This window comes from Carica papaya, chromosome 6 (assembly GCF_054855325.1).
Source record: "Carica papaya isolate Zhongbai chromosome 6, ASM5485532v1, whole genome shotgun sequence".
NCBI lineage: Eukaryota > Viridiplantae > Streptophyta > Magnoliopsida > Brassicales > Caricaceae > Carica > Carica papaya.
In genome coordinates, this window is record NC_142314.1 from 4,728,710 (window position 1) to 4,741,233 (window position 12,524).

Genomic DNA, 12,524 nt, shown 5'->3' on the forward strand with positions numbered 1-12,524 from the left:
AATGCTGCCAAATATTTTGAGATGATGCACCGACGGCTTCATACCATGCCAAGCTTCCTATGGAGTCTTGTTCTTGAGAGTTTTGGTCGGTAGCCTATTTAAGAGATACACCGAAGTGTTTACAGCTTCAGCCCAAAAAATATTTGGGTAAATTTTTCTAAAAAATTAGGCACCTAGCCATCTCCATCATTGTCCGGTTCTTCCTCTCGCTTACACCATTTTGTTGAGGTGTGTAAGTTACTGTGAATTAGTGTTCAATCCCTTCATCTCTGAAACTTATCAAATTGGCTTGAGTTGTGCTCAATGCCATTGTCAGACTGTATCATTTTAATCTTCAAATTGTTTTGATTTTCAATATAATTTTTGAATTGTTGAAATATAGCAAAAACTTCACTTATAATTTTAAGAAAATAGACCCAACACATTCTACAATAATCATCAATGACTAAAAAAAAGTATCGATTACCATTCATTGATGAAACTGACATGGGTCCGCATACATATGTGTGTATGAGCTGCAACTTCTGGAATGCCTTTCAAGTTTCACCATTTGGAAGTGGTAGCTTTGCTTTTTTTCCCAATTGACAAGTCATGAGATTCAACTATAATTTTTGGTATATTATGAACAAGATTATGCTTTATGAGTTTGGTTAAACTCCAATGGTTGAAGTGCCCAAATCTTTTATGCCATAAACTTGAATCATTCATATCTACACCTGCATAAGCTTTATCCATATTCCAATTCACAACAAAGTTTTTTTCTTTCATTTTTATCGAAAATAATTCAGCCCATCGTTATAAAAGACAATGTAGTTTTTGTTTTTAAATTCAAGAAAATATCCCCTCTCCAACATTTTCTCAACACTCAACAAATTTGGATTGAGTTCAGGAACATATAAAACATCATTAATAAGTTTGATACCTGCAGATGTTCTTACTTTTGCTGTACCTTTCCCTTTGACTTTAAGAAGATCTCCATTGCAAATTCTCATAGTGGTTCTGAAGCTTTTATCAAGATTTTTGAAGATTGCTACATCAAATATCATATGGTTCGTCAATCCACTGTCAATGAGCCAACTGTTGTTAGTATTTATGCTTCGAAAGTATGAGGCAGCAAAAAGTTTCTCTTTCTGAGTTTCTGTTTCTATTGCTTGAGCTCGTTGACCACTGAAAGTTTTTATTCTTGCTTTTGCACACCTTAGTGACATGTCCGAGTTGTCTGTAAATAGCACATATTGTATCTGGCCTCCACCAACAATATTTCTTAATATGAGTGGTCTTTTTGCAATGCTTGCAGGGTACAAATTTTTTCTTGCCATCACAACCTTCATTCTTCTCTTATGACTTCTTGGGAAGTTGTCGCTTGCTTTTGTTTATCTACTGTTGGTTTTGAACATAAAAGGCTTATTCGGTAATCTTATCTTGCTGCAGAATCCTTCTTTGTTCTTGTGCTTGAAGAATACTCATCAATTCAGTCATTGAAATATTATTAAGATCCTTGGACTTTTTTAGAGAGAAAATTTTGGATTCAAACCTCTCAGGAAGTATTACAAGAACTTTTTCTACAATTCTTCTATCTGAAAAATCCTCGCCAAGCAAGCGAATTTGGTTGACAATTAAGGAAATTCTATCTGAGTATTTGCTGATGGACTCATCTTCTTTCATGCTTAAAGTTTCAAAATCCCTTTTCAAATTCAAAATCTGCATTTGTCTGGTTCTATCACTTCCTTGATACTTGACTTTTAATTTATCCCAAGCCTCTTTAGCAGTCTTGTATGCCATGATTCTCGGAAAAACTGAGTCTCCCACTGAATTTTGAAGAACAGTTTTGGCTTTGGCTATTTTGGCCTTTTCTTCGGAATGAGTTTTGATTTGTGCCAAAGTAGGATCACTCGGGAGTGCAAGTATAGGTCTGTCTTCTACTACTAACTCCCAAAGATCAAAGGCTTCTAAATAGGTTTGCATTTTTACTCACCAAATTTGGTAGTTTTCACCATTAAAGGTGTTTAGGACTGCCAAGGGAAGGCTGTTGCTCACTGACATATTAGGTTTAAGACCAATTATGTCTTTAATACCACTTATTGGTTTTAAAAAACAATAAAGGTTAATAGTAACTTGAGAAAAAATTTTTGGAAAGAAAGATTGTTCTATTATTTCAGTTTAGAATACTTATTTATATAAAAAAAAGGATAAACTAATCTCCTACTTTTTAATACCAAATTCCTAAGTTGTTACAATTCAAAAATTTAAAGATAATAACAAATATTTTGGAAGATCATTATCTGATGATATTTATTTGACTAAATTTAAAACTAGTTTGAAGTAATTTATCTTTTATAATTAATATTCAAAATGATTTTATATGCTGAATTTTGAAAAAGTCTTCACTGTTAGAGCTAAAATGTCAGATGTTCAACAATGTCCAAGAGTCACCATTTGCATTTAGGGAGCACTTAGAGGATGATCTAGATCTTCTAGTTGGTATTCTTCAAGGTAATATTTGTATGTAGTCATCATCCCCCTCGTACTTGTATATGAGATTCCTTTTTCAACTTTTTAAAGTTAATTAGTCTGAATTCTATAATAAGAGTGAAGTCATTGCGGTTTGTGGCCTTTTTTTTCTTAATTTTTTGGAAGATTTTCCTCCTTCGCATTTGGATTAGGGAAGAGTCACTTGTTGTTCCATAATTCCTTTCTATGATTCACAAAGTCATTTATCATATGAGTTTAAGTGATCAGAAGACTATTAACACAATGATCTAGTCTTTTTTATCCACATAAAGTTATAACGGTGTTCGAAATTGATCAGATCATAATACTATCTGTACCTTATGAAAGCTTGAGTGAATTGTAATATTGAATTTTTTGCAGGTATACTGTACAAGTCTTACTATTTTCATGCCTTATAAATAGAAAAGAAAACAAAAGGAAAACATAATAGACCCTCTAATTTATAGTTAATATTTTTTCGTGAACAATAGGGTTAAGTATAAGGTTTTCTATTTGACAATCAATTTTAAAGATAAGAGAAAATTACTGTGTTTTTTTTAAAAGTATAAAGCTCTTGTTTATATTACAGTTCATTCCGACAACATTGACACTTGATTCAGGAGTCACAAAGCCTCCACCACTTTTGAGTGAAGCTGATTTGCTTAGCTGTATGGACAAGGTGAGAAAATTAGAATATTGAGTTTATGCAGCATAATCATACCTTGGTTTTCAATTTCTTCAACCCCTTTCTTCTATCAACTCAGTTGCTGCTACTGATTATTTCATTATATTCTGTTTGTAGGCGGGCATTGGTACAGATGCAACAATGCATGACCATATAAAAAAGCTGCTGGATCGGTTTTATGCAACAAAAGACTTAAACACTCGTTTCTCCCCAACTAGCCTTGTATTATCCCTTTACTCTTTATGAAATATAATGTTTCGGTTCTCTATTAGATTTTCCTAATTGTTTAGTCATTATGGAAAACGTAACGGTTAATTATAAGTACCATAGGATTGTACCTTTTTGTCTCTTACTCTTTATGAAATAAATGTTCGATTTCTCATTTAGACTTTCCTAATCTTTTTAGTGAAATGGAAAAATAGGTTCTATATGTTTACTACAGTTGATTTGATATATTTTTGTTGGAAAAGCCCCTAAATCTTCTATCTTAAAATTTTAAAAATTAATCTTTTTAATATATGGGATACCGCTTAGAGAATCTCACCGATATAGATATTTGATTTGATTACATTAATTAGTATTCTAAGTTTTCTTTTTCTATCTAAAAATGTTTCTTATTTTTTCTATTTGCAAAACTTATGTAAATCCATGCATATGCTTTTTAATGTACAAAAAAATTAATTTTTCTCTAAATTCCTCATATATTTAGAATCTTAGATTCTCTTCTGGTTGTTCTTTGTTGTTGTTTATGCTTTTCTTTATTATTAAGGAAAAAAAACCAATAGAGTTTCCAGCCTCGTTTTCCTTACCTTAGGTTTGTTTGTGTTTTTAACGTGTTCTTTTGATCATGTGTCTCTCATCGAAAGCTACTTTAGCAATTGTTTGCCTTAGTGCACGCTTGCTCTTTTTCATACTCATGCACACCAAAGCCAACCTTGGTGCATTATCTTCTATGCTCTGATTGTTTTTTCGTGGTGTTCACTTCGACACAATTGATGTTGACCTTAATTGCTAGCTCTTTCATTGTACTCTGAATTCCCTGTCCATAACCTTAATTGCCAAGATCCTTTCTGGATTTATTTGTTGCCGAATCCTTAGTAAAGGATGTAACGATTCCGGAAATCTAAAAGGAAATATATAATAATTTAAATGCGAAAGCGAAATAAAAAGTTAATATTTACATCCCTTACACAATAACTTAAAAGTACTAAACAATATTACGGAATGAATTCTCTGAAAGAAACACGAGAAATAAGAAAAATAATAGAAAATAGAAAGTATCTAGCATTTACTCGCAATCTCGGATCGGGTTCTGGAACCAGTTTCTCTTGATCTGAAATGGTTAAATAAAGGATGAGGTACACTAGTCCAGTAAGGATATCACACTATATTACCGGCACAGAAGTAAATGTTGGTATAAAATCAAAACAACTAATAGAGCACTAAATTTAGTAAATTCGTTTATCAATCATAAAATTATTTACCGTTCACTTACCGTAGTGGAATTTATGAAAACAACCTATAGAGACAATAATACCATATAGATTATAACTTTATGAATAATCAGCAACAAAGAACATATTATAAATTTATATCCATTAACAATAAGGCAAATCATAACTGTTTCTTATTTCACCAGCCTACTAGTATTCATGGGGGTTCATAGGGGTGTTCTTGCTACATGTGAACTCTTTCCCTTAACAATCTCAATTATATGACCGTTTCCATACTTCGTCCGGTATGAGCCCCAAATTACCAAGTCTCCATACTCTGATATGAGACAACGTTCACGGTGGAGTTCCCTATGTATCCGATCCATCCACTATCTCCTTGGATATTTAGTAAGGCTGTCATTCTATCTGTTTATTTGATCACACTCTTTTCCTGTTTTCCTTTAGTCTCCATTACCAAATCAAACATAACTACATAAATAAATAAACATGCATCCAGTAATACAATCATGTTTCAAATCCCAAATCAAACAGAAGTCAAGTAAGTAAGTAATACATGCATTTAAACCATAAAATAGATAAATCAGATAGTATCATACTTTTAAATTGTAAAATAAATCAATAGAGAATAATGTCCGGTTCGGGTTCCATTAGCAATTCGTAATTAATTATACACATCTCTTTAATTTGTACGCAATACCGTATTATTATTTATTTAAACTTCAATTCTATTATAGGGAATAAGGTGAGCGATCCTTACTTGATCTGACGTCAAAAAGTTAAACGGTTTACTGCGCATACGGGCGGTACTTGAGTTCCCTGAATTTTTCTTCAGAAACTAAAACGCGCCTATAGTACTTATAAATGTTCCAAATAAACCCAAAATTAATCTCAGGGTCCATTTGGCCAATTTCGGAAATCCAGCACTGCAGCTCCGCCGTGCTTCGGCGACGGTGTTGTCGCCCGCGGCGGCGGTCCCCCTCGGGTAGGCCGTTTTCAGCCGATTTTGCATTGATTCCTGCGAGCACACACACTAAAGGGCCTCAGTGGGCCAAAAAATACGAAAAACCGAAACCTATCGATGGCGGGGCTCTCCGGTGCGGCGGCTCCTCCAACTCACGTTGCGGTTGAATGTTTCGTTTCGGTCAACCTGTAGAGAAGAAAACGGTGATCACAATGATGAAAAAATTACGTGATAAGGAATCGGGAAGGGTCTCATCGGAGGCGGTTTGTGAAATTTCCTGTGGTGGCGCCACCGGACTTCATCGGTGTTTTTCGGCCAATTGGCCAGTCTTTTTACCTCGATTTAGCCATGGGTGAGCTTAAAATTGAATTTCGTGCAAAAAGAGAAGTTTTTACCCTTTTTGGCGGTCGGAAAGGGTTCCAGTGCGGCGGCGGTCGGCTCCCTGGTGGTTGGGTGCTCTTCTCCGGCGAGGAGTTCTGGTGGCTAGGGTTAGGGTTTGGTGCGGATGGGGGTTATTTATACCAATCCGCTTTTGATATGGGTCGTACATCGCGTTTGATCTGAACTGTTCGATCGCGATTAAATAAGGAGTGAATCTGGACCGTCCGATCGCTTTTAATCTGGCCGTCCGATTGCGTTTGGGAGGGAGCGCATGCAAGCCGTTCGTGCGCGCGGGAACAGATCTCAGCCGTTTGATCGCGCGCGCGCGGATCGCCCACATGCCCCCCCCCCCCCCCCCCCGGCGTGGCATCCCGCGTCAGCACCTCTGCCACTTGGCGCGTCCTGGTTGGTCGGGACTGCTGATCAGGCGTCTAACGTTGTAAATTTTTTCTAAATTGCGTTTTGATCTTCGGTTTCCGATTTTTCTTTCAAAAATACTGTTAGAACCTAATTTTTCACCCATTTTTTTTAAAATTATTTTCAATTTAATTCTCCATCAATTTTACTCAATTTTTTTCATTAAATTAAAATAAAATAAAATATAATTAAAAAATTGAAAAAATTATATTTATTAATAATAAAAAAAAAAGATTTTGGTGGATGTTACAAAGGAGACTTGATATATATTTTGTAGAAGATATTAGAAACAAAAAATGATATAATTTTTAAGCAGCACTTGCCAGATTAAGGAAGTTCCCATCAAACTAGTAGGAGAGCTCTGAAATATTTAAACAACATATAGACTAGATAAGAAGAATTATATTAGCTAGTACCCAATTCATTTAAGCCTAATTTGAATTGAAAACAGAAACTCAATCATGTCCTAGGGACAAGAAGATCCAAGATTTGGTGCGTAGGATGAACCATATTCTTCTTTTTGAGATAAAAATATGGAATGATGTATTAATGAGATGGCGTCAAGGGGCCGCTGCCCATGTATAAGGTATAGAAGAATTTACAGATCAATAAGGATATTTACAATTGGTCCAAAATCATTGAAGCTACTAAGGTTGTGACATAATACAATAGATCCAAAATAATGAAACCATCTTTCTTGATAGTGACAAAATCAGTTTCTTTACCCTAAAAAATTCTATTGTTTCCTTTTTCTAGATTATCCAAAAAATGGTAAAAGGAAACAGTTTGTGACACTTGTTTCTCATCCGAGCCCCTCCCATGCAAGAAGTTCACCTTTAACAGATATAGCAATGATCCAGTGAATGCTCAAGAGACTAAAAATCATTGACCAAAGCTTATAAGTAATCAGACACCATAGTAATAGATGATTGCAGGTTTCTAGGTTACACATGCATGGGGAACATCTGTTGGCCGTAAACACGCCTCTTTTCATGAGGTTATCTGATGTCTGGATGCACTCCTTTGCAGCTTCCCAAACAAAAAATGAAATTCTGAAGGGAGTGTGTGATTTCCAAATCAGTTTGGAGGGGAAATCTGCATATACATCTACTGTGTGTCCCTCCAAATATTAATTTTAAGGATGAACAATATTCTATGATCATGTCATGGTTATTGAACTCAGTGGATCTTGAGATTTGTAGAACTCACATATTTTTGTCCACGGCTGAAGAGATAGGGGATGCTATTTGATTGATGTATCCAGAGACTAGTGATTTAGCACAAGTTTTACGAGATTAAAGTGTAACTAATTACAACAAAGTAAGTTAATAAGATTATTATCAAGTATGCAAATCTATTATAGAGCCCATTATAAGAACTTGACCATTGTCAATGCATTGAAACTAGGTGTATAGATGATTCTGTAATTTTTAAGAATCTAATTTTTAAAAAAATTTGAGTTTATGAATTTCTTAAAGGTCTCAATGCTGAATTTGATAAGTTAGAGTTCAGATTCTTTGGTAGGAAGAGATATTGGCTCTAAATAATAATATTTCTTATATTCAAGCTAAGGAGAATCAGAGAGAGGTTATACTTGAACCTCCTAAAAGGTTCAACAATGATGACAAACCCAGAAAGACTATCTATTGGGAAGTATTTTTATAGTAAGTACGATAAAGAGTATATTAGTAGTCTACCTCTCTCATATAATTAATAATATTTCTTTTTTATTGTTTATAAAATCTGTATATATAAGCATTATTATTTAATAAAATTTATATTTCATTCTCCACATGATATCAAAGGTTTAGGTTGAAAAAATCCTACTTTTTTTTAGAGAACCTATTCAGTATTCATTGCTGAAATAGGAAAACCCTAAAGGGGGCCAACAGCATAGTCGGCCACCACAGTCCAACCACCTACCACTACAAGACCGAGCACCTCTACCATAAGTTGTCCTTCACAGCTAGCCTTAGTTCCAAACCACATGGCTAGAAGCAGTTAGAGCAGTTGCTCAGCGGCCAACCACTAGAATCGTACACTTGCACTTGCATGACTTCTATCTGGCAAGCCACGCCTCAACCGTGCACTCAGCTTCCTTAGTTGTGTGCACAAGTTTCTCCACAGAATGCTCAACTCCCTCTACCACATGCCCAACAAGTCGCACAACACAACAACAACCCCATCCCTTGCACATCTATCCTTGGCAGCCCTTTTGTCTGCTACTGTTGCTTCCTGTATAGCTGCACCACTTGCATAGTTATCACATAAGTCTTTTTGCTCAGCCTTTGGAAATTTTAACTGGTAATCTTCCTCCAGTTACTTTTTATTTGATCTTAATTGCCTAAGTTTTTTTGTGAAAGATGTCGGAAGTTACATTCCAGATTATTGGAACAAATACCTACATGGGATATTCAGCAGAAAATTATGATGGATCTTGACCAATTCAAGTTGCTTACCGCTTCAACGACAAATATTATTTGAGTTGTTAAAAAATGATTTGGACCAGTCTTAAGGGTAGAGGAAAACTAAGTCATCTCCTTGGTATTGGACTGAAGAAAGATCCCACTTTTAATGCTTTGGGATGATGAGGATTCCATGATTATGATTTAGCTTTGGAACTCTAACACTTTTGATTAGTAAACCAATTATGTGCCTGCCTACAACAGTGGAAATTTGGAATTCGATCCAAGAAATGTATCAAATGAAAAGATGTAGCCCAGATATATTGTTTGACCGTCAAAGCCTGGACAACTAAACAGGGTAATAAGGTCGTTACAAAATATTCCAACCTTCTAAAAGGCTTATGGTAAGAAATTAATCTACATCATAGTATCACTATGGAGAAGGAATAAAGATGCAACAATTTTGGAAAGATTTGTTGAGAAAGATAGAGGACAATTTATGGCTGGACTCGGTGAGGAATAGGATTCGGTAAGAGTCTGAACCCTTGAGAAGGAGAGTTACCATCCCTAAATGAGCTGATATCCTTAATTAGTGGAGAAGAAAAGAAAAGAGGAGTTATGCTTGAATCCCGCATAATTGATTGCTTTGCAATGATAACTAATGATTCCAAACCATGTCAACTAGGAAAGGAACTAAATCATAGTGAAATCTCAACTACCGGCAGGAAAATAGTGAAAATATCTGGTGTACCTTCTGCGAAAAATCAAGGCACACTAGAGAAAAGTGTTGCAAGCTTCATGGAAAGGCGACCACCTGTGGTAAGGATTGGGGACACAAGAAGAATAAGGGACAAACACATGTAGTTCAGGCAGAGAAGAATATAGACCTGTGATTTCAAGGTAGAAATTGAGTGATTGTAGACCCAATTGGAGGAACTTGAAAAACCTAAAGGTATAGGTCTCATAAAACATTAAGGTATTTTTCTTATTTTGCATAGTCTAAACACCTCAGGTAAATCCTTTGCATTGTCATGGATTACAGATTCCGGAGCTATAGACCATATGGCCAACTCCTTTAAATTGTTTAATACTTATGCTCCATATTCCAGCAAGGAAAATTGGTAATGCTGATGGTTCATTAACCGCAATATTAGGAATTGGGACCATAAAATTTAATTCTCACCTAACTTGCATGGATGTTCTCCATGTACCTAAAAGAAATTTTATTCTCCAGTTAGCTTTTTTGGTGTTTATTTTGCTCTTTTTGAGCACACTCAGTTTTACCTCTATTCTCCCACTAAAGGAAACTGAAATCGTAGAGAATTCTCATTTTTTAGACTCTCTGTTGTAAGATGTGAGTAAAAGAGTGTACTTGTGAATTGGGATTAATCTTCTGAGAAATCCCTAATCCACTAATGCATTTCCTTCTGCCTAGTGATCCTTTTCTGAATGTGCTCAACTCTCTCTCTCTCCCCTCTCCCTCTTAACCAAAATAGGAAAGACAAGCTACGGTTGATAGGGACATGCATGTTGAGCATAGATTTGAGAATTTCTTTTTCTTTCCCTTCTTTAAAAGTAGGATTTTTAAAGGGGAGTTATTGGGTTTATGGTTTTATGACAAAAGGGAAAAGTTAAATCATCTAGGTCCACGTGATGAAGATTTACTAGTTAAATACCTTCTAAGTTTTTAGTTATTGGAATGGATAATATCTTTGCCTATAAGGAGCTTGGACTATTGAATTTATACTAATGTCAGGATTGGTGCAAAAAGACTCTTATTATTATTTTTGTATTGCTTAATATATAGATGTCCTTTTTTCTCCTTTTTTTCAGCAGGGATGGGATGGGGAAGGGTTGTCTTAACCTTGAGCTATAAGGTGAGCCTTTCAAAGGCTCGCCGTTCTCTTTCAGCGGAAAAGGGGAGTGGGGTGGGAGCTGGGGCTATGTAGCCATTGTCACATTCATTTTGGTCACTTGGATTTCTATCCATTTTTTCCATGTTATCCTGATTATTGCTTTTATTTGTTTATCTTTTATTCACTGACTAATTTTGTGTTTAATTTATTTACAGGGAGAGGCACTAGTTATGGGATATGATGACATGGGGTTAGTACATCTCTTTGCTTTTCTTGTATTAAATAAAATTTCTATTTCAACTAATAGATGCAAATTGTTGTGTGAAGAGGGCCCCGCCCAGGGGTGGGGAGGGGAAGAAAGAACTTATCCTTGTATGATCATGTTATCTTCTTATTCATTGATGAGGGAAGTACAAGTATTGTTATCTACATTCATGCTTATCATAAAAACCTTTGGCCTGTTGAAGAATATATGATATATAATTATGAGATAATTACGTTAAAGGACATTAAGGTAAATATGTTCCATGTAACTAATTAATTTTTTTTTTCTATTCTAGAGAACCTATATATAGGGTCTTGATATTGAAAAATACATTGAATTATTCTCAACATGGTATTAGAGTTTTAGGTTAAGAAATCTTAAACTTTTTTGTAAATCTTTTTCGGTATTTCATTATTGGAATGAGAAAAATCCTAGAAGGAAGGGAGGGGCTAATAGAGATGGCAACCGGGTAAGTTTGGCACGAGTTATACCAAAATTGAATCTGCCTCGGTAAAGAATGCGAGCTACAAAACCACCCAAACCCAAGGTGAGTTTAAAAAAAAAAAAATTTCTTCCACATTGTGCGGGTTTATGGTGAAACTTGCCATGCTTTGCACGATGCAGGTTTTTAATTCCTAATTTTTAACCTGTTTTGCGACTTTATTAAGGAGGCATATAATATATATATAACATTTACATATATAAGATATATATCATATTATCATACATATAACATATATGTAAGACATATTAGAGCCATATAACATATATATATATATACGTGATTGAAGGAAGAAGATGAAAATGAAAGAAAAAGATGATTAGATGAAGATGAAAAAAGAAGATAAGGATAGAATGACATGGCTGCAGGTTCTTTGTGGAGGTGAGGAATATGAAAGTGAGTCTGGAGTGCATATGTGTTCTAGGATTTTTATTTTTGTTTATCTATATTTAATATATTGTATATATTTTCTATTTTTTAATTAATAAACAGGATTGGATCAGGTTCAGATGAGTTTTTTAAAGTAAGCTTGAACCTGCTTCGCTCAATTGGATATATTCAAAAAATCCTTGTTGACCCGATCTTGTTCGGTTTCAGTTTCAATCTGTAACGGTCCATAATGGGGCGGACAGTTTTGACGGGTCACCGGTTTTTTTGCACTTCTTATGGGCTACCCTTCATAACTAGCAACCACACTTAGCCACTGGCCACCACCTCACAGCCAGATGGACCTTCATCACCAAGAGCTATGACATCCTCCCTATGATTAGTTGCGTCTAACCACTTCTAATCGCCCAGCTACAATCTGCTTGCTCCAGCTGGAAAACAACCTTCACAGTCACCACAATAACCAGAAAACAACTAGCCTTCATGGCATAATTTCTCTCTGTTGTGTCTGTTCCAACCGACGTCTTCAGGAATGCAAGCGGCTTCTTCAATCGTGCGTCAACCTTTGTCTTCATGCAGCTCATCTGCGTGCAACCAGTCCTCTGCCACTCATCCCCAACAATCATTGCTCTTTGTGGCAGCACTGCACCTCTTGCTGTGTTCAGCCGCCGTTCCAGCCACGCATCTCACACAGTTGAGCACCCAGCTGCAGGCAAGCCAT

General features: G+C 35.5%; 2 protein-coding genes across 4 annotated transcripts in view; one reads left to right on the forward strand and one right to left on the reverse strand.

Moving 5' to 3' along the window:
- TOP3A (topoisomerase 3alpha) overlaps window positions 1-12,524 on the forward strand; it is a 56,179-nt gene that overhangs the window by 9,951 nt on the left and 33,704 nt on the right. For all 3 annotated transcript variants that reach the window (XM_088206283.1, XM_088206281.1, XM_088206282.1), the window contains 3 exons: window positions 3,080-3,169; window positions 3,293-3,397; window positions 10,865-10,899. In XM_088206283.1, coding sequence (XP_088062409.1) covers window positions 3,080-3,169; window positions 3,293-3,397; window positions 10,865-10,899 — 230 coding nt within the window. The remainder of the gene's footprint in view (window positions 1-3,079; window positions 3,170-3,292; window positions 3,398-10,864; window positions 10,900-12,524) is intronic.
- LOC148253236 (uncharacterized) lies at window positions 630-3,070 on the reverse strand. Its single transcript, XM_088206397.1, has 2 exons — window positions 1,427-3,070; window positions 630-1,371 (listed from the first exon to the last, which is right to left on the reverse strand). The coding sequence occupies exons 1-2, from the start codon at window positions 1,963-1,965 to the stop codon at window positions 771-773; spliced, it is 1,140 nt and encodes a 379-aa protein (XP_088062523.1). The 5' UTR covers window positions 1,966-3,070; the 3' UTR covers window positions 630-770.